The sequence below is a fragment of the Rutilus rutilus genome, assembly GCF_951802725.1.
Source record: "Rutilus rutilus genome assembly, chromosome: 15".
Classification (NCBI taxonomy): Eukaryota; Metazoa; Chordata; class Actinopteri; order Cypriniformes; family Leuciscidae; genus Rutilus; species Rutilus rutilus.
The window spans coordinates 12116474-12143890 of NC_140220.1; the positions used below are offsets into that span (position 1 = coordinate 12116474).

Here is a 27417-nt window from a genome sequence, read left to right on the forward strand (position 1 = left end):
GAATGTCTTGATTACTCATTCATGATTAACACAGAGCTATGCATGTGGAATGAGAATGCACTCTTTCGCTGATTTTCACACCTTTCCGAATGAGAAAGGTTTAAGTGGATTATAAATTAATTTGTGATAATGGCCAGATGACTGCACATTATCCCTTATATTACATGGCATGAATGCATGGACATGAAATATAGATTTGAAGTGAAATTATTTTATAATTCAAAAAAATTGAATCTATGATCATCTTATCCACCAACAACGTCCAAAACAACTGGCCTTGCAACAAGACGGATTACAGCGGCATCTCTTCTCTGATGATGCGTTTACTGGTGCGAGGGCGGGGCAACCTGTCAATCACATATCAATCACAGCAATAGCAAGCCACAACCATCCAATCAATTCCTGATGGACAAAGTCAAAGTCCCGCCAAATAATTTTTTTCTTGTTTGAGAATAGGGAAAGACTAGCGACTTTTGTTTCTGAGACTTTAAAACTGAAGTTCTCTGAGGTAATTTTCACTGCAATTAATAGCCTGAGACGCAAGATTAAATGATCCTAAAAGTCCTGCAGTGTGAAATGTCTTCTGACTGGAAAAATAATGAAAAATCACTCATATAAGCAGTATTACTGCGTTGCCTTGAACAATGTTGAATATTAGAAAATATCAGACCGCTGAATTCCGTGATTGACCAATTTAGAATGGAGTATTCCAGAGCGGTGCGTGTCATATCATCAAGCTTGATGCATTTGCAGTGCAAGCATTGTTATTCTCTTTTGAGTCATTAAACAATAAACCCACCAAGCATCCACATGACCAATTTGAGCACACATTTAACTAATTTCAAGAAAACAAACATCATCTGGAATCAAAATAATTTTATAAAGTTATTTCCATGCAATTCAAATAAGACATTTTGCCCTGTGCGATTTAGACAGATGCATTGTGGTCCTTTCCCATGAATGGTATTTTCACACAAACACCATGCACCATCTAATTGAGTGATTACATGGCTGTTATTTCTTTTGAAAACAAAGACAAATCAGTGTGGCCTTACTTTGCCAACCACGCAGGGAGCAAGAACACCAATTATCTGGCATTACGTGACGGTTGGCAGCTGTGGGATGAAAAAAAATCATTTAGGAATGTGTGGCAGCAGAATGAAGAAAGCTGTTTGTTTTAATCAAAGGCAAAAAAGGCCCCAAGGTCTCTGTATGAATCTTGCCAGTTATGCAACATAATTCAAGATGGAAATGGGTATGTATCATTCATCAAGCCACAGCTTACGTAATACGCCACACTTCACATAGAGCGCACAATGAATGCTTTCATGTATATTTCAGAAAAAGGAATCTATTATTCAGGAGAAGGAGAGAGTTTGTGAGCGAGTTCTACCAAGTTTGAACCTGTGAGACGGATCTAGAGGTTTCACGGCACAGGGAGCTTTAACTTTTGCTTTAAGCTTTTCTATAAACTCTTCAAAAGTAAACAAGTGAGAAACCAAAACTGGAATGAGACGCCGACTACAGCTTGGCTTGGCTGTGCTGCTGAAATAAAGCATGCAGTTCTCCTTCAAACACTGCTGATCATTCTTGCCTATGTTTTTTTGTAAAATAACTTAAATATGTGGCAACAAATCAAATGAGAGAATGCATGAAGAACACAATAGGAGCTACTTTGTGTGAACTGGATTATATAGGAGTTTATTTTGCATTGTGGGCAGAAATGGATGGGTTGAAACGGTTTGCCTTTAATGCCCAAAGACCAAAGCTCTCATCAATGTGCTCTCCCATCCATGGAGAAAACATTTGATCATCTATTCAAGTTGTTCACATAATCCATATCCCCAGTGGTCGAGCATGTGCCGTGAATATTTAATCAATGTATTCAAAACACTGAAATATCCTTTCTTTTCCAATTTCTGCACTGTCACGCCCAACCGCTTTCGCATCAGTTAACTCCCTACAGGCAAAACACTGCATTTGATTTTCTCTGAAACACAAAGGGAGAAGCACTATTTCTTGTTCTTTATAAATAGCTTATAAAGGGCATTGTAGGATTAATATACAAACTTTTGCATTTTACTAAATGTCCCAAATTTTCTGGAAATAGTGTTGTAATTCATATTTGATAAGCATGGTCCAAAGTGTCGAAAAATAAAAAAGAGCAAAGAGATCTATTGCCAAAAACAAGCAGTGGCCCTAATGATAATAAAAGAAAGACTGGAAAACCATGAATATGACTTATTGAGCATGTTTTTAAAGTCTATTTTTGAAACTTTGTTCTAATCGGACATTATTCAAAAATAGCCAAGAGGGCCTAAGAATATTTTAATATGTAATATCTTTAATGTCTTGACATTAAAAATCTGACATTTAAATTAGTTAAGAATGATTCACTTTAAGTGGACTAAAAGCTACATTAACAAAGACATTATTCCATTACAGAATCACCAAAAAAACACCACAGATGATTTTATAATAATTTGGGCCGTTTGATTTAAACAAACTTCTTTAATAAGTAATTCTCAGATTTTTTTGACTGGTGCAATGTTCCTTGCACACTGAGCCTCATGGGTTTAGATCCTGTTGGTGACGCCAAGTTTCTGTTCAGAGGCAGCATGACTTCGCAGCGCCACCATCAGGCTCTGGCACCTGAAAGGATTTTCCTCCTCCATACTGAGACACCTCTCTTGATTGCATAACAATACGGAGCCATCAGTGGCCACTCCAGCAATAGTGCTGGGCCATAAACAATAACAGCATGGCGCATAAATGCCTGCCAGTCTCAGCTGAAGGCATGCGCTCAACAGTGTGCTTGCATGTATAACACTGAAATCCTTCATTTGGTGACAAAATTTAGCAAACATTTATTTCAACGGATCTAACGATTGCCACATTTTTAATTTTCTGAAGATTTCGAATGATCATGAAATATCACTAAGTCAGTGAAAATATGCTGCAACTTAAGGGGATAGTTCATCAAAAAATTTAAATTCATCATTTACTCACCCTCATGTCATTCCAAATGTGGAACACAAAAGAATATATTTTGAAGAAAATTGGTTGTCAAACAGTTTTGGTTCCCATTAATTTCTACTGTATTTTCTTACATTTACATTTATGGGGCGCCGTTTGTAAAGCGGCTCACACTGAAAATAACAGCAACATTTTGTCACATTTAGCTTCAAACAATGTTTAAAAAACTGGTATGAATTTTTGACGGTCACTTTTTATACCACATTTACAACAATATTTGTCAACTTAGAAATATTTTAAATAATTAAATTTAAATATTAAATGTTACACCTAAATATTAAATGTTACACCTAAATGTTAAATGTTAAATCTAAATGTTAAATCTAAATCTAAATGTTAAATCTAAATCTAAATGTTAAATCTAAATGTTAAATCTAAATCTAAATCTAAATGTTAAATCTAAATCTAAATGTTAAATCTAAATCTAAATCTTAATGTTAAATCTAAATATTAAATCTAAATCTTAATCTAAATGTTAAATCTAAATATTAAATCTAAATCTAAATGTTAAATCTAAATATTAAATCTAAATCTAAATGTTAAATCTAAATATTAAATCTAAATCTAAATGTTAAATCTAAATCTTAATGTTAAATCTAAATATTAAATCTAAATCTTAATCTAAATGTTAAATCTAAATATTAAATCTAAATCTAAATGTTAAATCTAAATGTTAAATATAAATGTTAAATCTAAATCTAAATGTTAAATCTAAATGTTAAATCTAAATCTAAATGTTAAATCTAAATATAAATGTTAAATCTAAATCTAAATCTAAATGTTGAATCTAAATGTTTCAGGTGAAACTTAGATTTAGATTTAGATTTAACATTTAGATTTAGATTTAACATTTAGATTTAGATTTAACATTTAGATTTAGATTTAACATTTAGATTTAACATTTAGATTTAACATTTAGATTTAGATTTAACATTTAGATTTAGATTTAACATTTAGATTTAACATTTAGATTTAGATTTAACATTTAGATTTAACATTTAGATTTAGATTTAACATTTAGATTTAGATTTAACATTTAGATTTAAGATTTAGATTTAGATTTAATATTTAGATTTAACATTTAGATTTAGATTTAACATTTAGATTTAGATTTAACATTTAGATTTAGATTTAATATTTAGATTTAGATTTAACATTTAGATTTAACATTTAGATTTAGATTTAACATTTAGATTTAACATTTAGATTTAACATTTAGATTTAATATTTAGATTTAGATTTAATATTTAGATTTAACATTTAGATTTAACATTTAGATTTAACATTTAGATTTAGATTTAACATTTAGTTTTAGATTTAGATTTAGCATTTAGATTTAACATTTAACATTTAGGTGTAACATTTAATATTAAGATTTAACTATTTAAAATATCTCTACATTGACAAATATTGTTGTAAATGTGCTAAAAAGTGACCGTCAAAAATTCATACCAGTTTTTTAAACATTGTTTGAAGCTAAATGTGACAAAATGTTGCTGTTATTTTCAGCGTGAGCCGCTTTACAAACGGCGCCCCATATACATTTAGTCATTTAGCAGACGCTTTTATCCAAAGCGACTTACAAATTAGGACTAAATTAAGCGAGTCATCATGAAGAGGCAAAAACAACAACAACGCAAGAAGTGCTCAAAATACGAAGTTCAGGCATTATTCAGAGTAGCATAAGCCCGATAAGTGAGGTTTTAAAGGGAAAGTTTTTTTTTTTTTATGAAGTTAAGTGCTCACGGAAGAGATGGGTTTTCAGCTGTTTTTTTAATGTTGTCAGGGATTCTGCATTCCGGATGAGGGTGGGGAGAGTGTTCCACCAGCATGGACCTGTGAATGAGAATGTTCTGGAAAGTGATTTTGTGGCTTTCTGTGATGGAACCACGAGACGTCGCTCGTTGATCGATCGTAGGCATTTTTTTAACAGTGACATCGTGGTCTTAACTTAATTCTTAACGGCTTGATCTCTGCTAGAGCACAAAGCCAAAAATTACATTCTGCCCTGCTGATTGATCGGGAAACGAAAGGATTTTTATAGGCATAAATAACCCTGAAATTCTTTAAGCCTGCCATATGTGTTTCTTGCCTTTTTTCTTTTTACTAATACATACCGCTGACATTTGTGAAGGCTCATTTCCCTGTAATTTTATGCACATTTCGAGGCTCGTAATCAGGAAACAGTTCTGACACCGCAATAAAACACCCCTGGACACACATTACACACTCACCCACATAAAACTATCCTCATGATATGATTGTTAACGCCTCTCAGCCTGCACAATATTTGAGAGACTTATAAAACGGATTACTTCTAGTGTTTCCGGAGATGGAAGGTTTTCAGACCTGGGCTGAAGACCAGAGTGAGAGACCACTAAATGGGAGTCTCTAATCCCATTTGCTGTACGAGCTGCATCGACGAGGGCCTGTTTTCATGGCTCTCAGTTCACACCCTCTAGCGGCTCTAAGCTGTTACAAAAACACATTAGCACTTTAACTGGCTAGTCATCCAGTACATGAAAAAGCGTTCAGAGCATTGCCTGCATGTGTTTTTCACAACACGAATGTGAATCATTCTGAATCTTGTGTAATGGAACATGTAATAAATTTGATGAAATAGAGAAAATCAAATGAAATGGCACATTATTGCTAGGAAATTCTAGTGATCATCAGTAATTACTGTCGAAGTGGAAATGTTTCTACAATAATAATTAATGACAAAAAAAAAAAAAAAAAAAAATGGAGGGATGCTCACTTGTCTTGTGAAGTGAGAGTAGTGAAACACTGCCATCCAGTGTTGAAACATTATCAGTGTGATTTGCAGTCAATATAGTTTAACTACTAAAAATGACATGCATTCTAAAATGAGACCTCACAGTATTTGGGTCTTGAATCAGTTTAATGAGTGCAGTTCCTGCTCAACCTTATGACTTGTTCAAACTGTTCAGGGTTATAGATAGAAAATAAATAGATTTTTTTTTGTAACAATGCAAAAAGTCTTTTCTGTCACTTTTGTCAATTTTAGTGCATCTTTCCTGAATAAAAGTATTTAATTATTGACCCCAAATTACCTTAGTGACCCCAAACTTTTGAACAGTAGTGCATCTTTGTAAAATAGAGCACAAACATGTATATTTGGAAAACCCAGACTGGACCAGTGTGGACTGCAAATTAGTCGCACACAACCCAAAATATCACACATAATATTTTTTTTCAAAGTTAGAGAACATTAATCAAAAATATAATCAAAATGTCAATTTTATTTCAGATTTTAAAGCTGTATTGATGAGTATTGAATATGTTAGAAACAAAGAGGCACAAAGACATGAAGAACACACATCACGTAATAACAAAAAATAAAAGCTGACATCTCCACCTTCAGCCAAACCACAGATTTGGGAACAAATAGAAAAAAAAAAGAAAAAAAAAAACTTGGTTACATCACATTATGGTATTTTTCTGAACTGAACTGGTCTTTTCTCATCTTAATACAAAATACAAAAGCACAATCATCCCAACACACTTTACTAATTCAATATTGACAACACTTTAGCCAATGATTTCACTGTAACTCACAACCAATGCATCAGCCCCTTTGGTTAACATGATCACTGTTATTAATTTGAAAACAAAATGGCAAATGATTTTTTTTCTCCATGAATTTTCATAAGGCTGCTTGGTTTTTATTCATTTGTGCTTGTCGACAGTATAGGCAATTTGTTTAGAATAAAGGTCTGCTTTCTTTACATTGCAGTAACTTGGAGGGAATGATTATGTAAATACACCCAAGTATTAACATCAAGTCCTTAAATAAATGTAAACATATACATCTTTTGAGGTCAGAATATTGACCCACTTCACTTAAAACCATTACTGGAGCATCGTTCGGATATTTTTTGGAGTAGACTCATCATTTAGGTGTTTTGTGGTGAACCTTTGGAGAAAAAAAAAGAAAAAGAAAAAGAAAAAAAGATTTAAAAAATAAATACAAACCATTGAACATGTCTTTAAGAACAGGAAGGGAAACTTACTTGAGGGCATTAAGGAGACCTTCAACATTATCTGCTGGTTGATCTTTTAAGACTTTAATGCAGCCTTTCATCTAGAAAAAGTACGTACATCACATATTATGGTGGAAAAGTCATTTTAAACACAATCAAATGTGGGAAATATGAGAATGCAGACTTACATCAATTTTTGAGGATTTGTTGAAGGCACCGTTAGGATGCACATGGTCATAGAGGATAATAACCCCCACCATCACCCTCATACAAAACAGAAGTGTATCTTCACTGTTGAACCGACTCGTGTACTCTCTGTTAGCAGAACAAGGGCTCATTGTTACAATGATATACTTCAAGACAGGCATTTCACACCTTCAGACAAATTAAATTCCATGATCTTTCCAATTGTCAATGCTTAATCAACAGAAAAGCATACTTGACTGCCACCCAAAGAGTCACACAAGCGGTTTTCTTCAGCGGACAGACTGATGTTATCAGCAAGTTATTACTGTACAGAAGCAGCCACCAATAGCCGTTGAAATGTTTGAGCATTTTACATTTTAGAATAGAAATTCCCATGATTTTATTGGATTGTTTTTAAGGCATCTGATAAGACATATGTGAAATATGATGTTAATTAAAACAGCAATATTAAAAAAAGCATTGAGGTACTCACGGTGTCTCCAGCATGACCTTGCATACACTTGCCATAGTGCTCAGGCAGTCTGTGGTGTTCTCAAGAGGTAATGTCTTATTCTACAGAGAAAAGAATCATAGGAATAATTCAAGCAAACGCATGTATATTGATTATTATACACTACTGTTCAAACGTTTGCGATTAGTACGGTTTTTGAAAGAAGTCTCTTATGCTCACCAAGGCTGCATTTATTTGATGAAAAATACAGTAAAACATTAATATTGTGAAATATTATTATTTAAAATAAATGTTTTTATTTTGATATATTTTAAAATGCAATTTATTTGATGTGATGGTAAAACAGAATGATTTCTGAAGGATCATTTGAAAATTCAAATATAGTGCAAAGAAACATTTGCAATTATCAATATTGAATTTTTTAAAATATTTTTGTGGAAACTGTGGTCCATTTTTTTCAACGAATTCTTTGAAAGTTCAAAAGAATAGCATTTATTTGAAAATGTAAAAGTCAGTGTAAAAGTTGATCAATTTAATGCGTCTTTGCCAAACTTTTGAATGGTAGTGTTCTACAGTATTTGTGAGGGAAACTAAAGAGCTAAAATTGTGCCTGTAGAAAAAGCGAGAGAATGAAATAGAATGTAATAGAAGGACAGCAGGCAGTACCTCCGTCACAAAGTTTGTTGTTGCCGTGCTCAGGGTCTTCAGCATAGGTGTGGCTTCAGCGTAGAACAGAGACATTCTGTTTGCCATTTCATTATTGACCTCATTTTCAATATCAAGCTTGATACAGGAACAAAAACAAACACACGCACATGAACATTGAAATTGCAGTTCACAGAATATTGCACGTCATGTCATGACTCATGTTCCTGCACTTACATTCATGTTGTTTAATCTGTTTCGACTGATTGTTCTTCTGTAGTAGCTGAAGTCGTTCTGGATGGCTGGAATTCTCATCTAAACAAATTACACATTTTAATAATAGTAATAGCAATCAATAGTTTTTTTATTTATTTATTCCCCTAATATGAAAAGTGGTGTGTGAAAGCATTGAATCAGCTGGCACCTTAAGCTCATCAAAGCGGAGGGTGAAATGCAGGATTTCAGCGAATTGTTTAGCAAGGGCCTGCTCCCTCTCCAGGTGCTGAGTAGGAGTGTACGGCGGACACGTCAGAGACTCCAAAAGGCTTTTCAGTGCTTCCTCTACATGAAAGATAGGAGAGAGGATACACAGAGCTTACGTTACATTTTTACTGGTCAAGGAGAAAATATGTGGCTATAGGTGATTCTAAATGAATAGTGTACCTAGTTTCAATGAAAAAGCATAGAACTTCTTTAGGCGGATGACAAGGGGACACACAGAGTTCCAAGCCCTCTCCTGAAGGAGCATGTCATTAGGATTCTGTATTGCCTAAAATGACAAACAAATCACATGTTTTAAAGTGGCATGAGAAATACAACCCACAAAATGCTTTAAACAACTGATTGACCCACAAAGAAAAAGCAGAAATATTACAATCTGACATACATCTCGTATTTCCTGACCCGCCCCCTTGTAGGCTTGCAGGCCGGTCAGGATGCTCTCTGACTCCTGGAGAACAGCATTCACCTGGTTCCACACCTCTCTCTCACAGTCTGTCGGCTGTGCGTCTGACACAAACAAACTTCGTTATGCACTGCCAAACACTATTAGATGCACTAAACACAGCATTAGATATAATACCAAACCAAGTGGCATCTGCAAACAAATGGAGGATAGAGCTTTTTTGGCTCTACATATCTCCAACAGCCATTTTCACCATCTCATTTTTAGTAGGTCTGTAACTAAGTCATTATTTATTTTATTTTACATAGGTTAATCTCCAGTTCACACAGGTGTCCTAGAATAGTAACCACCACTAAATTTAACAACCAGAAAGTGGCCAAATACTTAAATTTTGATCTGCACATCATTTGTTTTAGAGTTATATGGCCAGATTTACTAAACAGGGCAAATTAGCATGATAACACAATTCCAAAAAAGCACAGATGGGAGTGGAGAGTTCATCTACTGATGACACGCAAATTAAAGAACACGGACTGAGTCAGATCATTTCCATAATGACCAACGCAATCTACCAAAAGCAACACAAATTAGCATCTGGTTTAAGACATGCCATAGTCAATTAACCTTGCATGATTCATTTAAATGCTCTCCTACCATAAATTTTGTGTCTGAAAGGGAAACTCCTACAAATGTATATGCAATAAGGTCAGCCGCAAAAATAACCATGTTCATGCCTTTTCTGCACTCATTTTTCACTGCGTGTCTTTAGTAAATCCTGACAGTAGTTTGGGTTACAATAGGGTCACAATAGGGTTTGCGCTGGCGCAAGCTGTTAGTAAATCTTTTTGTCAAGTGAAATGTTTTGCTTTTTCAGGTGAAATGGTTTGTGTTTGACACTTGGTTTGATATTTTGTCATCTAATGTAATGTAACATTCATACATTAAGTTGCGGCTTAAGCACCCAAATATTTTTAGGGGCACTGTATTGTCACAACAAAAACAAACAAATAATTGTGACATTTGCATATAAAAAAAAAAATTGCTTTCTTTAAACCAGAGATTCCCAATAATTCAACATTTCTCAGAGACTTCAAAAGTAAAGGTTTATGGGTTATTGCCACTGAATCACAATAAAAAAACAACACCCCGACTTCAGTTAGTTCTCTCTCAAAGCTAGCAAATACTCAGGAAATGTTGAACATTTTGGGTAAAGCTCTGTTCAAAGTTTATGACAGAAAAATAATCAAAATCCAATGTTTAGTGTAATATAATTGGGTTTGAGTACATAGTCACACAGGATTTAAATGTTTACTCGATAAGTATACAGAGGGCAAGGATTGAAAGTTCTGAGATTTCAGAAAGACAAAAACAGAGACCAGAAAAATATCACAGAACAAGCAGGAGCTGCAAAGAGTAAGGAGATCATTTAAAGAGAATGGATCATGCAACATAGACATACATATTAGCCATGTTGGATATGGGGTTAGTTACAAACACTGATAGGTAAGTCATGCACATTTAGGCTGCCAACAACAAATCAGATTTTCAGAATCTGGTTTTTTTTTTTTTGAATTAAAGACTTTATGTAAAAATATGAGAGATGCAAACATATTGCCCTCATCTGCACAAAGCATTTGCACATGCAAAAGCATTGTGAAGCTCTGTTTTGCTGTTGCGTTGTGACGAGCAGATTTTCAAGGACAATTCTGACAATGGTACTTGCAAAATGTTAGTAGCTGGAAAAAGTGACAGACACCAGGCCAGGCAAAAGCTCTGCTCACTTTCAAAGTCAAGGAAAAAGTTTGGCCCCTGATCAAGCTCTGTGCAAGTGAGCACTTTTAACAGATTCCCCATTGGTTTCTGAAACAGAAAAGCAAGAAGAGAAAGAGAAGAAAAAAGGCAGAAAGAGAGAAAAAGAGAAAGGTGTTGCATGTCAAAGACAGTAATCAGGAAGTCAAGCTGAGCGTTAAAGAGTGATTCTCATGCTCCAACATACAGAATTCCCTCAGCTTCTCATGGACAAAATTGATTTTTTTTTCTCTTTATACTTTGAGAAATCAGCTATTTTTTTTTGTAGTTAAATCGCAGGACAAGCTTTTAGACAAAGTGTCAGTGCAACTGCTCTGGGCTACGTTTCCAAAAAGCATTGTGAGTTGCCACCAATGCTCTCTCTACGATCAACTTAGGCTAACAATGCTTTTGAGAAATGCAGCCCTGGACAGCAGGAAGCATAAAACTTTCACTACAAGAAAGCAAAGAGGGAAAACTGTCTCATAAGAGCTTTGAGACCATCAGTTCAGCTCCTCCTGCCACTGTCGGGGGAAAAAACAGCTGGTTATAGAGTCTTGCCAACCCCAGACTCCACCTCTCCTCAAAACTTACTTTCAAAGTCCAGGAAAAAATGTGGATAGTTCTCTATTTCCCTTGTAAGGACTTTTAGAAGATTACCCATTCCAGCGAAACCTAATCAAGATATAATGATGAAAAAAAACAAAACAAATGAAATCACAATAAAAAAAACAGTGACTTCATTAACAATATAGCGAGAATGGTGAGAAATGCAATTAGAGCTGTAATATACTTCTTGTTTAACAGTAACATGTTCTAGAAAATCTAAGCACTCTAAATTGGCACATAACTGACAGATAAAAGGAGTATGCTGGTACTTCTAACTATTTTTTAAATGCAACGTGCATATAAGCCTTTTAATAAACACCAAATAACTGAAAACAGGAAAAGCATGTAGCCCACAAGAGACTTAAGACATTGTCAATTTTACTTTGCTCTTCTCATTTGTACTTAAGAGATTGTTCCCTCACAGCCAGTGAATAAAATAGTTTGTAGTAAATGCTGTCATTTCAAATGAGGTTATAACAGCTGTTATAAATCACACTCCAGTATTGTTATGGAGTAACTGAGATGCTTCATCACTTCCCAAAGTTATAACTCTACTCTATTATAGCATATATATCATTATGCAGGCAGGCACAACAAGTGCATACTCTATAAACACATGATGTTGTCCACATGTTGCCAGAGCTCATGGGATTGGAACGGTGACATTAGTTGTGTCCCAAATGACGCACTATACACTATGTACTCAACCGTGTAGTGTATGTAAGGTTATTTTGTCATTCAAAATTGAGGTCCAATAGCCCCTCCCGCTATGTAATTAAAGCTGCAACAGTTGAGTGCATGAAGTGTCTAACATTCCACACTGGGCCCGGTCCTAAATGGCATCCTAAGCACTCACGGTCTTCCTACTTTTATGATGTAACGCCACATTGACTGTCAGAAAGAAGTCTACTCCGGAGCTCGCTTCAGTACGGGCTCGGCAAATATGCGTATCGAGGGTGCATATCGACTCGCTCGTTACCACCCTTCTGAAACATAAATTGACAAACAGGACACCCTAAGGTCTCATGGACTTAACGGACACGTGCACGAGGCAGCCATTGTAAGTTGACAAGACATATGAAGTGTGCCATTTGGGACAGTGCCTTATTTTTATCGGTTAATTAAGTGCATCATCCGGGTATTTAAAATGCGACTTTTTGGAATTTTAAATCTGAACACTACCCGCACTATATATACACTGCAAAACAGCATACAATAAAGCAAAAGTATGTGAATTGGGATGCACCTATCGTTTCTGTCAGTGCTACAAAGGTGATCATTGCTGCAATGCATTGAAGTCATCACGAAACAACAGTGTAATAGTCTTTTCTTCTCTATAGGCTTTATGCTGAACTTCACATGAATGAACAGGAAAACAGTTCTCATCATTGCATCCGCTTGTCAGAGAAAGTGTTAACAGCAGTATGAACTGACGGTGACATGTATAGTTATTTTTACCGTTGGCGTTTTATGCAATTTAAATATCGAAATGTTATTGAGAAGAAAAATAAAAAACTTTTAGATATCAACTTGCATATGGGATGGACATCGGTTATGTGCATCTTTGCTCACTCCTTTGAAGGTATCTCGAGTAAAACAGCTCTATATTTAACAAAGCACATAAAAAGACCCAAACCGGAAGCAATGTGACCCGTTTTACAGATTACAGAAGTTTTTTGAGCATAACCCCTATTGTGACGTATAAAATGTAGGGCAGGGCTTGATTTTATGCACTGGAAAATCGATTGAATCGTCGCTAAATAATTACTGCGATCTCGTGATTGACAGGCTGGAGGGGAAGGATTATTGTCATGCCCTCGCACTGGTTCACATCAAAGACTAAAAATTATGAGGGCACATGAATGAAAAAAATAATGGCCACAGATAAATCATTTTTAACAAATGCCGCAATTTCTTGGTGACTTAAATATATGGCAGTGTCTCGTCACTGCTCCAGCAGAGGGAGCAAGTGCTCACTATAATAATATCATCATTATCTGGCAATAGTGCCAGTGAATCTCAGCTTCTAACAGCAGATGTACAGTAGTTGAGACAAAAACTTGGCACTTTCATGAATCTAATCTTAGCTAGGATATTTATTAAATTGGTGGTTGAGTGTGTAGCACATCTATCAGTAAGTTAAAAAAAGAATAAATAAAAATAAATAAAACCGCAACCTCTTTTGAACAAAGTTACATACTCAAGTCAGTTTGATCCTCTAGAATAGATGCTCTTCTGCGCAAGAGGATGTGAAGACAATACCGTTTCTGCTGTATGTGGTTAACCGCTACACATGAGTGCAGGCGATTCAAACAAGCTTCCTGTCAAACCTAAAGTGCTTCAACCATCGGAACAACTGCACTTGCAAAAGCATGAGAAACTGTCACTTTGGTGGCTGTGAAACAAAGCGGGCACAGAACAGTCTGGCCATTTCTAAGCCATGTCTGTGTGAGCGTGCATGTGTGTGCCCATCATTATGCACCCTATTCATTATACAGAGTGAATCATCACAGTACAACATGCACAAACCCAGCACTCTCTGCCCACATTCTAATCTGCATATTAAAAAACATTACAAATGCATCTGAAAACCCATGCACACAGGCCTTGACCTGCATTAGTAATGAGGTGACCGTATGTTGTAAAAATGTTGGAGGGGCCTTGGCAGTCGTTTGTGCAGTGTAATGAAAACCAATTCAGTTTGTTCTTTGACGAATATTTCACTAGTGCTCTTGCATGCTTTTGAGAGCCAGTATGGAAAAAAAGTGAAGTGTGAGGGGTACGAGTACATGTTTTATACCGGAATAACAAGGAAAGTTGGCGAGGGAGTGTCACACAAAATAACTTCCTGTTTAAAGAATCTAGAGTAAAAACAAACCGCCTAATTTTAATAATTGGTGCAGGATTTAGTTCATGATATTAGTACTAGCTGCACGTGTATGGTTTTAAAATGCAAACTAATAACAATGTTTTTTGTCACAGGATGCAAGTTGTCACAGGTAGAAGAGATTTAAAGGGATCGTCTTATTAGTCCATCCAAAAATAAAAACTGTCATCATTTACTCGCCCTCATGTCGTTCCAAAATTTTATGACTTTTTTCTTCTGCTGAACATAAAATAAGATCTTTTGGAGAACATTGTGAATCAAGCAACAGAGGAGCCCATTGATTTCCATTCTATGGCCAAAAAAGAGAGACATTTTTCAAAAGATCTTTTATGTTTCATAGAAGACAGACATTTATACAGGTTTGGAACTAAAAGAGAGTGAGTAAGGTGCCAGAATTTTCATTTTTGGACAAACTCTGCCTTTAAGTTCAGCCCAGCACTGGGTCTACATTAACGCTGAGACCCCCATGGCTTCTGGAATAAGATAAAATCAAAAGCGTCTGTCCTTCGCAATTAAACCATGTATGCTGCAATTAAAGGCCATGCGAGCAGAACAATAATCCACTTTATCCGTGGCTGAAAAGACCTCTGTTAGCCTCTGCCTGCTGAGCAGCTCATAAACAGAGCAGTAAATGAACTTTTGCATCTCGGCTGGGCTTAAACAGAGCTTGGTCTTGCTCAGGTCCTGCATACAGCCGCAATACTAACAACCTCACAAATTACTGGTTTATTCACTTCCTAATGGGGTTCCCACAGTGAGCGTGTTTGTGTTTATCAATTCCTCATGTTACGAGAGGCACCGGCCTACACTACTACAACACTTCCTGCTTTGTAGAGGCTAAACACCACAGCTCTCATTCAGAGTTTACAGCAGTTGTTTATTGTAATAACGTCTGGCTGTTTCTAAGCTCATTTGCTTACACAGAACGGAAATGTTACATACTGTGGCAAGAGGAGCAGAGTTTATTGAGCCTATGCAGACACAGCAAACAAGCCTAATCGAAGTGTAATCGTGACTGTAAATCTGATATTGCCGTTATTAACATGATGCCTCTTCAAGGAAGGCTGTTCAGCGTTACCTTTTCTGGAGGAGAATGTATGCTTGCTTTTAGATCATCCACTTGATTCTTGATTCTGAAAAACAAAACATACAGAGCCAAATCAGTCAAGTTGTGTTGAATGAGGAAAACAAACCACATATTTTGTATCAATCTGACAGCATAAAATGTAAACGGTAATTCTGTTTCTCACATTTCAAGCAAGTTGTGATAAAAATCATCTCACTATAAAGGTGTATATACTGCAATCTAGTTTGAATGCACCGCTCTCTTGTTGGGGAAACAAGTCACTGTGGAACAAGATTAAAATGTGCTATATAATGATTATAAACAAACAATGACACGAATCAGTCATTTCAATACATTTATCATGGATAGCTCTCTGTGGGATTTAAAATGCACTTCACAGCTGTTTTATGTTAAGTAGGGGATTAAATATCTAGAGAAATTTCAGCCAAGTGTAACTAATGACAACCCAAAAACACTGGAGGGCAGGAACCATCAGAGACACTCTCTCTAAAGAGGCTCATATGCACATGACAGCAATGCATACTGTTTCTACAGCACCTTTATACAATGTGGTATGGTTATCATTGGTTGTTAAACTTAGTCTTTCAACACATCACAGACAAATCATAAGTGCTTATGTAGCCTACATCTTCAACAATACGGAAAAGGAAAAGAAACAACATTCAAACAACATAGCAGCAGCAAGCAAAGAATGGCGAAAACCAAAAAAACTTGTCACACAAGTTAAGCTGCCAAATTAACAATCCATTTGTCAAGGAAAAAGGAAGCTGCCTTCATGATAAACTCATCTACAAAGCAGGTCTCTATAGAGCTCCCCTGACAAAAGACGGGCTGATATCAACATGTGTTGACCTTTTTCCCTGCGAAGGCTTGAAATGAGCTTTCTTTCCTCCTTTGTCAGCACAAACTGATACTCACGGTCACCCTCCCACCAGACGGCGGTCTTGTTACACGTTCTTTCCTTGATTTTCTTTTGAAGATTAAGATCACTGATCCCAGTTAAAACAGCGGCCTCTTCTGCCCTCACGCATCGCAACGGTGCTAATAAACCCAACTTCTAACAGACAGATAGAGAGATAAAGAAGTGCCTCCCTCTGGCTCGACTCCCATCTGTCAGTGTGCATAGTGCTCACACTCGCCACCCCCTCCTCAAACCTGAGGACAGGGCATGAACAGACCCCACGGGGACTCTGCCATGGAGTCACACGCCCTTATATGGGCATACGGCTGCTCAACGCATGAGCCGGATGAGTGGTCTTCCCTTCCCTTCCCTCCTCCTCTGCACCTTTCACTCACTAAAGAAGTCATCACTGTACGCCTGTCTTCTCCATGCTCTGCAAAACCAGTGGAATTTCTGAATGAAAAACACCATGATAGACAAATTCTTTCTGTGTTTTTGACTCCATATTGTTACCAAAAAGTGCACACTATCTTGGTAGGATCTTTAGCCCACGATGATCTGGGTCAAAGCAGCATGGGGATATTTTATCTGTGGTATTTCCCTCTCAGTAGGTCCAGGTATTGGAATCAGGAAAAGAGAATTCCCAGAGAATAAACATGTTTTTCAGAACTCGCAATGGAATTTTCCAGTGACCCCAATTACACAAGCTGCACTATGCTGAATAGCAGTTATCATTTGAGATTAAACTGAAAGGATGAATCAGGGAGAATCCCGGCTCTCAGATTATCAGCGTTCAAATTGAACATTTCTGCTCAGTTTATGAAATGTGAGAATCTCTGCAACAAGCAGAAATTCAAAGATTGCGTAAATTGAAGAAAAAAAAAGCACTGAAATAACAAGAGCTGTGGAATATATATATATATATTTTTTTTTTTATGATGCATCACGAAGTTGAATTATTTTTTAAAAATGTAAATGAAGTAGGCCTAGCATACACAAATTATTACCGGCCATTGGGAGGTGTGGCAAAAAGTTAGTTTTAGGCTCTGTTTGTCTTTTTTTTTTTTTTACACAAAAAGAACATGCATTAATGAGAAAATAAAGTGCAGGACATGCTTTAAATTAGGTGTTATTAAGTGCAATAATACAGGAAAACGATCTCAATGTGTTACTCGCGCTGAATGACACACCCAAAGCACACACAGAAAGCTGCTTCTCTACACCATGCGATCCTGAATTCAGTTCTCTTTAGAGGCCTATTGCGCTAGAACGGTCAGCTACACAACTCTGCACCAGTAAGCTGGTGTGTGGTGGGCGATCTGGCGCAACATGGCTGCTGTCGCATCATCCAGGTGGATGCTGCACATTGGTGGTGGTTGAGGAGATTCCCCTCTTCAATGTAAATGCGCTTTGATGTAATGTAAATGTAATGAATTACACAGAATTACACATTATTTTTAATAACAAAGATATAATAAAAAAACTATATTTTGATTATTAATATAGTAATTGTTATTAATAAAGGAATTGGAGGAAAAGATGCATCAAGAATCGTTTTATAATCGAATCGTGGGGCAAGTGAAGATTCACACTTCCAGAAATAACATTCTTTCCAGAAAAGCTGGGCTGCCACACACACACACGCATGCATAAATCTGCCAGGATGCCAACAATCTCCATGACAACACAAGGACTATTGCACAGCAAAGCACATTTGAGTAACAGCTTTCCTCTGAGGCAACTGCAGTATGATGAACACAACGTCCTGACCTATAATCAAGGAGGGAGTGAAGTCTGCATCATTCTTGGCTGAACCTAACATGGAAGGTTTTTAGATGATCAAAACTAGATCACATTTTTGGATAAGTACATCATAAATTCCATCACATACTTGGCATTAGTTAAAAAAATAAAATAAAAATAAAAAGGTTTCCCCATGAACGTCGTAAAAGAAGTTTAAAGACTCCATTCGCCCATGTCTTTAGAGTGCCAGTTAGGTTCCAGAAGTAAAAACTTCATTAACTTTCTCCATAGGGAAATAACGATTACTTATAAACCTGTAAAGACAGACTTACTGTGAGCTATAAAGTTGTTAAAGGGATAGTTCACCCAAAAATGAAAATTAGCCCATGATTTACTCACCCTGAAGCCATCCTAGGTGTATATGACGTTCTTCTTTCAGACAAATACAATCTGAGTTATATAAAAAAATGTCCTGTCTCCAAGCTTTATGAGAGTGAATTTTTGGAGCCCAAAAAAGCTGGAGGAAATTTGAAGCCCAAAAAAGTGCATCCATCCATTATAAAAGTAATCCATATGGCTTCAGCGGGTTAACAAAGGCCTTCTGAAGCAAAGCCATGCGTTTGTGTAAGAAAAATATCCATATTTAAACCTTTATAAACTATAATCACTAGCTTCCGACAGACGGCCGTACGCATCGATTTACTATGGAAGACTAACCCCTGATCTGACGCACAGCGTAATGACGCATGCGGAAGCTCAGAGGAAAGAGCAAAACAAAACACTGGTCGCAAATTAGCCATTTTGAAGAGAAATGTCAGAGGATTTCTAAATAATTGAAGAGGAACTTCAGTTTGTCGCACAGCCCTATTAGTTTAAACCGCGAGATACGTTTAAGCTTACGACACTCCTACTACATCCTACGTCAAACATGCGTCACGGGTTACTCATGTGGTGCAAGTCGACTAGCGTAGTATACGGTCGTCTGGCGGAAGCTAGTTATTTTAGATTATAATGTTATAACTATGGGTCTGCAAAAAACCCTGCCTTCGCTTCAGAAGGCCTTTATTAACATAGATTTGCAGTTCGGAATCAGAACCAGAATGAGCTTTACGCACACTTAGAGAAAAAACAAGAAATTTGTTATCATTTTGTGTCAATATGTAGAATTTTGGGGAAAAATCATACCCTATATATTGTATTGACAACTCAACAATTAAATAATTACTAGGGGTGTGACGGACACTTATCTCACAAGACGAGACGAGACACGAGATTGGGTTCACGAGAATAAGACGAGACGAGATTTTTGCACAATATTTTATAGAAATCCTCAATGACAAAGTTCATGACTGGAAAAATAGTCTGCAGGTGCATTTTGAAATGTTTTAACAAATAATGTAACTTCAGTTCTACTTTATGAGTATAAGCACTCTCTCAATATTCAAAGTGCAAACAGAGACCAAAACAGACCAGAGCCACAAATTTGCACACATCAGGGAGCTCATGTTTTACTTTCACTTAGGGATTCGCGATCGTACGTACTCTGTGTAAATGGAACGCCGGTGCGAAAAACATCACATCGTTACGCGATCAGTGAACCGTGATTCCTGCTGCACTGTGTGCGACTGAAACTCGTGCTGGATGAGCAGAGCAGACGTTTACAATAGTTTTTATTTTTATAAAAACAGCAAAACGACAGTGCCTGTAATGTAATGTGAATGTAGCGGAGGCCTATTCTATGCTAATTTCACCCTCGCGCTCCGTCATGGCAAAATCGCGAGACAGCTTTTCACTCAACTACCATCTTATATTATACATAATTGGATGTTTTTAAATAAACAGTGAAAAAAAAAAACCTGTACAAGTTTTAGGGCTGGACTATATGACGATATATATAATATTGACATAATTGATCACCCTATATTGTATTTATATAAAGTGTTCACAGTAAAATTTGCTTTATGTATTTCCCCGGCGTCGAAATCAGGCACATTTGAATGCCAGAAAACACAATTCCTGGCTGCATGTTAATATCCATGGATCAGTGGATCTTAGTAAGTTGTAAGGAAAACTTATCGAGTCCAACCTTTAGTTTAAACTGATAATCGTTAGTTTCTCACGTTTTCTCAGTTTACCCTTACCTATTAAATCCAGTCATGTAGCATGCTCTTTTACCACTCGGTCCAGCGGGAAAATAACGTCAATGCATACCCTCTATAGAGTCGGTCTCCCTACACTCTCAAAATACTTAAGTATTTGAATATGTAAGCATATTTTACAATAAACTAAAAAAAAATAATAATAATAATAAAAAAAATAATAATATATATATATATATATATTTTTTGAAGTTTATTGTAAAATATGCTTACATATTCAAATAGTAAAATATGCTTATATGTTTATTACAATATGTTTATTGTAAAATATGCTTTATATATATATATAATGATTCATCGGATTTTATCTCTAAAGCTGATAAGTGCATAGTCTTGTACCTTAATATTTTTATCCGATTTTCAAGTACTTTTTTTGCTTCAAAGTTAATGTTATGATTCACCTCATAAATGGTTGGATGGGTTCATCATGACTTAGGCCTATAACTCTTTAAAGTCCCTGTAAAGGCAATTCTAAAAAAAAAATCTAAACACATTAGAAATGTTAGAAATGTATTGCTAAACCATATTACAAAGACTGTGAACTGTGAAGTACTGAATTGTGGAGTTAGACCGTTAAACAGTTTTTCACCATTGCTGTGTTCCGGATTTTTTGGGCGGGGCTAAAACGGGGAATCGACGCACTGGAGCCCCTGGACACGCCCCTACTTGATGACGTTCTGGAGCCACTAAGGCTGCCCCCTCCCCAGAGCCATAGAGAGTAATGTTTCTCTCTATGGCTCTGCCCCTCCCCTATCAGTTCGCCGCTCAATCGCGAGTGACTGTCAGTATTATTTACTACAGCCTACAGTTTGCTAGCTAGCTATGCCTTCGTCACGGAAATGCGTATTACCTGGATGTGATCACTTACAAAACAGATCGGTGTCCTTATTTAAATTTCCAAACAACGATCATATCAACAAGAGGTGGACTAATTTTGTGAAGAGCCACCTTGATGGAGAGCTGAGGATCACCACCAACACCCGCCTCTGTAGTGATCATTTTACACAGGAAAGTTTTATAAACTTTCGTCGGAGACAACTGGAATTCACTGATAATCCGCTGTTACTGGTGAATGGGGCCGTGCCGACTATCTTCCGCCTCTGCGTTCATCCTCCCGTCACGCCGACAACTGGTGCCATCATCGGCAGTGCGTGCCCGCGAGTCAACTTTCCTGCAAGTTGGCGTGGTATCAGCGCAGCCAGCGGACACGCCCCCAGCGTTTGAGAGCAGAGACGACTGCTAATTTTTGCAAGATTTTGATCACTTATTTTATTTACTTGGCTGCTTTTTTTATCATTCAAATTTGGCTGGGTGGCTAATAACACATTATTCTGTGGTGTGACAAACTCAGAACACATACTTAATTTTGACTTTACAGGGACTTTAACAAAGTCCTAAGAGAGAAATGAATGTAAAAAATAATTCCAACACCGCTAAAAAAGTGGACGGGCACTGTTGCACTATCTTAGCTTTGAGGTCTTCTAGGTAGTAATATAGTCTCTTTCAGCAGACATAAACATCTAAAATCTTCAGGTAAAATGGACCAAAAACAGTTTTGAGTATGACACATTCAACACCAGACAGTAATACCAAATAGTAGGGCTGGGGTAAACGATTATTAATTAAACGATTAGTCGGGCGATTATTTTATCAATTAGTCGACTAATCTAACGACTAATTGGAATTAATTATCCTGTCTGTTATTCGCATATCTCTCGAACCGTTAGTCTGATGGATTTCAAACTCGACAGGTGTCTTGCTACGGGCACGAGTAAGTGCAGTGCCAAGTTTGACGTTGTTTGGATGAGAAATGCAAAATATATCTTAAATATATCGGTCAAAGAAGCCCCAAGAAGGTTGTGGTTTAAAAAATAAACATTCTGACATAAACACTCTGTCAGCTACAATGTTTACTTCTGAATATTATAGTATAAACGTGATAAATCCATTTTGATTAATTTGAGTAAAAAATGTGTTTTCTTTACCAAGAAAGTGGCAAGATGAAAACCACTATTTTCTGTTTCAAACTTTCACATAGCATCTTTAGGTTATAATAACATAAAAAATTCAAATCCAGATTTTGATTTTCAAAGATTTATTATAAAACCGGATTATTTTTCCCCAAAAATGCAATAAATAAATACCCTTTCTTTTTTTTTCAAAATGCAATTAATCCATTGAATCAATATAAAAGTTATTTTTCATATTGAAACTGTTGAAAATACACAACAAAGTAAGTTGATCCACATATGACAGCCTCTGAACTCGGTCAATACTAATCTTACAGGTTATATAGGCACTAGACTTTTTTGACGGCGATCAGCTGTAAAATGGCTTGGTCCTGCTCGGTTTTCGTTGACTGAGTACAAGAATTGAACGTTTTTTAAAAGATCCCCTGGGGTTAACGTGTCAGCGTGACAGAAGTTTGATGCTGTCATGTGAGAACAAGCAACAGTCGGCATTTTTCCTCCTCCCGCGTGCCTCATCTTCTTAATCTCCTCACTAGGGCTGCCCCCGACTAAAGATATTCCTAGTCGACTAACACTCCTGCATTTTAGCGATTAGTCGAATAATCGTTCATTTATGATATTAATATAAAAACTTGCGTATATACAAGGAAAGGTATAGTCCAAGTTGAAGTTTAACACTTCCATATGACAGAAAATGCTAAAGCATGATATTAGCGCGTTCAAAATGAAAATTAAGCGCTTAAAACATAGTAAAGCGTTTAAAGTATACAGCTTACAAACGTTATAGGCTAATTATAGCCTAACATAAAAACAGCAATCCGACTGCCTGTGCATTTTAATAATTTATTATCAAAAATACAAACTGTAACAGTTACATGTCAAACAAAAAAACAGTTTTGAATAAAATAAAATTCGTTCTTTAAAATAAATTAAATAAACTTATTAGTAACTTAGCCTAGTACAAAACAAGGCAAAAAAAAAAAAAAAAAAAATTCCTGTAGCAAACCCCCTGTTTGGTATAAAAATTGTGGAAATTTCATTTAATTTTTATATTGTTCAAAAGGAAAATTAACAAAAACGAACAATTTAATAAATGCACATGGCACAACGCCAAAATTTAGAATAAAAAAGAAGGCGGCAAACAAATCAACAGCCTAAGTATTTGATTAAATTGTTTAGAACAACTATATTTAAGACAAAATGTGGAACGAATAATTTAAAGAACACTAATACAAATCAAAAATATCAGAGCACAGCCGCAAACTGCCATTAAGACGACGGATGAGTCTTGACCTAAAACAACAAATTGCAAACATCAGACTAATTTTTCTTACAGAATAAAAAACAACTTCTGCATTATATAAAAACGAATAAATAAAAATATGTATTTATTTATTTGTATAGCCTACCCGTTATAATAGGCCTACCCGGGTTTTTTTTTATATAGCCTAACGCAGTGGTTCCCAATTCCAGTCCTCGTGACCCACGGCTCTGCACATTTTGTATGTCTCCCTTATTTAACACACCTGAACCAGATCATCAGCTCATTAGGAGAGACTCCATGAACTGAACTGAGTGTGTCAGATAAGAGAGACATACAAAATGTGCAGAGCAGTGGGTCACGAGGACTGGAATTGGGAACCACTGGCCTAACGGATAGCAAACAGAAACACTACAAAAAGGAAATTAAGCATTCTTAGCTAAGCTTTCAATTCGATTTTATTTTTTTCATATTATGTGAGAGGAACACCAGCTTGTCCACATTGTTGAAGAAGGGAGCTTCTCGACTTGTTCACAATGAAGCCGGCCTTTGAAAAGATGCGCTCTAATGGAAGCTGCTTTAGCGAGCTTTGGATATCGATGTTAATTTTTTTGCCACTGGTCCCGAATCAACCTTTGTTTAATCTGCCAAGTACATTTTTAGTTCATCCTTCATCAGATCTCGTTGATCTCTCGTTGCTTTGATGTCATGTCATACACTGACTGCGCAGTGCGCAGCCCCTAATTGCGTAATTTTTTCACGTGATTTTTTTTGCGACCAACCGACTAATGAAAATGTATTCGACCAAGCCCTCTTCATATCGACTAACGTTTAGTCGACTATTTGGGGGCAGCCCTACTCCTCACGTAAATTATTAGATTTCGATAGTTTACGTTTCTTCCCTACGGCAGAAACCACCACAGGTTCATCAATGGCGTCAAATGTATACATTTTTTTGTTTGTTTGTTGATCAAAAAGTACAAAGTAGATAAGGAAAACTAGGATGCCAGGTGTATTCAAAGCGCCGCCGTTACGGTTTACAATGCGTGGAATTGTACTGTGATTGGTTGAGCGGATTTAGCTGCAGAAAGGAGACTGGCGTTTGCAGCGGTTTGGAAAGAAAGGGAGAAAACATGAATAACACGGCGGATATCGCATTTCAAGCAAGATTCAAAATTTACTTTTCAATACCGACCCTCACCCTATACAATACTGATTTTTGCGGGAACTCAATTTTTTTGAAAAATGGCGTTTATCGCGTTTTGGAACCAAACTCTTCATTTTGTTCACGGCCAATGATAATTAATTAATGACTAATTGGCTAATTTAATCCATTCTGCAATGTTTCGATCTCCCACGTGTGTGTGGCGAGCTGTACCTCCGGGAACGGTGCAAAAAAAATTAAAAATAAAATAAATAAATAAATAAATAAATAAAAGACGTGTCGACGCAAAAATATGACGTCGACGTAATTTTGACACGGCGGTACAGCACTAGCAAATAGCAAATAATGTTCATCCCAGCATTGTTATTGTTAACTAAAACGATTACAAATTGTTCTAATTTAAAGAAATCTGAAATAAAAAAAAAATAGAAATGCTGTCTTGGCAACCAAGTCCTAAAATTACAAAAACTAAGATAAAAAACAAATTAAAGCTAAATACTAATATATAAAAAAAACCTAGCCTATTAAAAATGTTAAAAACTATTAAAAATTCTAAAATGTAAACATATAGGCTATAAATAAAAAATCATTCTAAATATTAAAAAAATACCATAAAAGTAAATAAATAATGCCAATATAACACTGGTACATCCATTTAAAGGCAGAAGACTATAAAATATATAAAAGTAACGCAAATTTTTTCAAAACATTTTGATCCAGTTAAGTTCTATTTTTTTTTTTTTGTCTCAAAAGAAAAGAAGCTCAAATACACACCAAATGACTCAATATCAAGTACTAGAATCTAGACTGAGGAGCTGGGTCCATTTTTAAAAGCATTAGACTCTGACCAGCTGCTAACCTCCAGGACAAAGCTGTTTGACTGTGAGGCAGATGGGCTCTTCAAACGACCCAGGCCAAATGACCAACAGCATGAAATATTCAAGCAAACAACTCACAGTTCCCATTCTCACTTGGCTGACACACATAGCAATCTAACTACAAATGGACAAGTGAGATTAGTTTAATAGTGTCCCAGCAATCATATCAGTGCAAGAACATAACATGACATCTGTTGACAAACTGTGGCTGCTGACTAAAAGATGGATTACTTGATTTGATCCTTCTACTTACGTTCAGCAGCAGAGTCAGAAGCAATTGTGATGAAACAGATGGTGCTCTGTCACAAAAACAATGTCTACACCATGAAATTGTAGCACCTCTAGGCAATGACTGGACTTTTAAATGATGACATCAGGGATCTAAAAGATCTTTGTTGTAATCATGAGGCAAGATTAATTTACGTCTATATTCAAGGATATCTTTGATTTGATGTAGGATAAATGGGCAAAGACACATAAAGCCTGCTTATAATTATCATCATGCAATGCTATGTAAAGGTAGGAAAAGTTGTCTTCCGGGTATCAATTTCTGATATCCATTCTGCACATCATTAGAGCATTGGCAAAGTGTTTTAACCCAGACATAAAGGCAACACATCAGCCATTCAAGAAGCTCTTAAGAGCCACTCCCCTCAGTTCATCCAGAGGTTAAGAAGCATGAAGAGTCAATGAAGTGTAAAACTTTAAAAACCACCAAAGAAAACAAGTGTAGATGGACAAAAAAAGCAGAAGGAAACAGTGAAATACAATGGCTTCAGTACAGCAAGTGAAAATATTAACTCAGTCTAATTAGTGTTACATACATAACAGGTATTTTCCCCTTTTGAACTGGTAACATGCCAATGATAACATTTTGAAATGGGCAGGAGTCGTGTTTTTTTTTTTTTACAGCAAGTAGTAGCAAAAATAGACTGGATGGCTAATCTCAAAAGAATGTGATTTTAATGATGGGCCAGTTCTGGGATTTGAAGTATGACTGAGGGGGGTTCCTGTAATCCTGTTTCCTTTAAGAGCACTGTAAACTCACAAGCAGCTCACATAAAACAAACACAAAACGAATTAAAAACTTGCCCACCCTTACATAGCCAACACTAAGATTACAACAGCTGTAGCAGCTAGTCAGTTAACTATGCTGTCACAAGAAAATTCACAAATATATATTTTCAGGAGCTTACTAATGGCTCATTATTATCTCATTATTGTGCTTTAACACTTAATATAGAAGCACTTATTATTAGTGGTCGACCGATATTGTTTTTTTGATGGCCGATGCCAATATCTTAGAGAGCAGAATGGCCGATGGCCGATATAAAGCCGATATTTTTTTTATATACTTTATATTTATTTTAATCAATATTTTATACATTTTAAATAAATTAGAAAACAAATCTTTAAAATAAACTTATACTTTAGATGGCAACTTCTTGAATCTGCAATCCCATTACAGTATTTTTCACAAATAAAGTAATTGTTTAAAAACATATGAATATGTGAATAAAAAGGAAGTAAACACTGTAACGGCACTCAGTAATCTGGTAATATTGTGTGGACTGGTAATCATATTTTTTCAAATAAAGACGGTAAGGTAACGCTAATATTACATACAGCACACAGTGAAAACAATATGAATATGACACAGTGGGCAACTGGAATTAGCACAGCATATTTTAAAATGAAGGATTTAAAGTTTTTCGATCGCAT

At 36.1% G+C, this 27417-nt stretch overlaps 1 protein-coding gene across 3 annotated transcripts in view; it reads right to left on the bottom strand.

Moving 5' to 3' along the window:
• Positions 1-6279: 6279 nt before the first annotated feature.
• fam49a (family with sequence similarity 49 member A) overlaps positions 6280-27417 on the bottom strand; it is a 38482-nt gene continuing 17344 nt past the window's right edge. Inside the window, exons 2-12 of one of the 3 annotated variants that reach the window (XM_084431674.1) lie at positions 15610-15664; positions 11630-11710; positions 9230-9351; positions 9007-9112; positions 8768-8904; positions 8581-8658; positions 8365-8481; positions 7720-7799; positions 7229-7355; positions 7071-7141; positions 6280-6973 (exon numbers count right to left, since the gene is read on the bottom strand). In XM_084431674.1, coding sequence (XP_084287800.1) covers positions 6910-6973; positions 7071-7141; positions 7229-7355; positions 7720-7799; positions 8365-8481; positions 8581-8658; positions 8768-8904; positions 9007-9112; positions 9230-9351; positions 11630-11699 — 972 coding nt within the window. In that variant the 5' untranslated portion in view covers positions 11700-11710; positions 15610-15664 and the 3' untranslated portion in view covers positions 6280-6909. Of the gene's footprint in view, positions 6974-7070; positions 7142-7228; positions 7356-7719; positions 7800-8364; positions 8482-8580; positions 8659-8767; positions 8905-9006; positions 9113-9229; positions 9352-11028; positions 11711-15609; positions 15665-27417 lie in introns of those variants that run through there. The other 2 variants (XM_084431675.1, XM_084431673.1) reach the window with 2 other exon arrangements.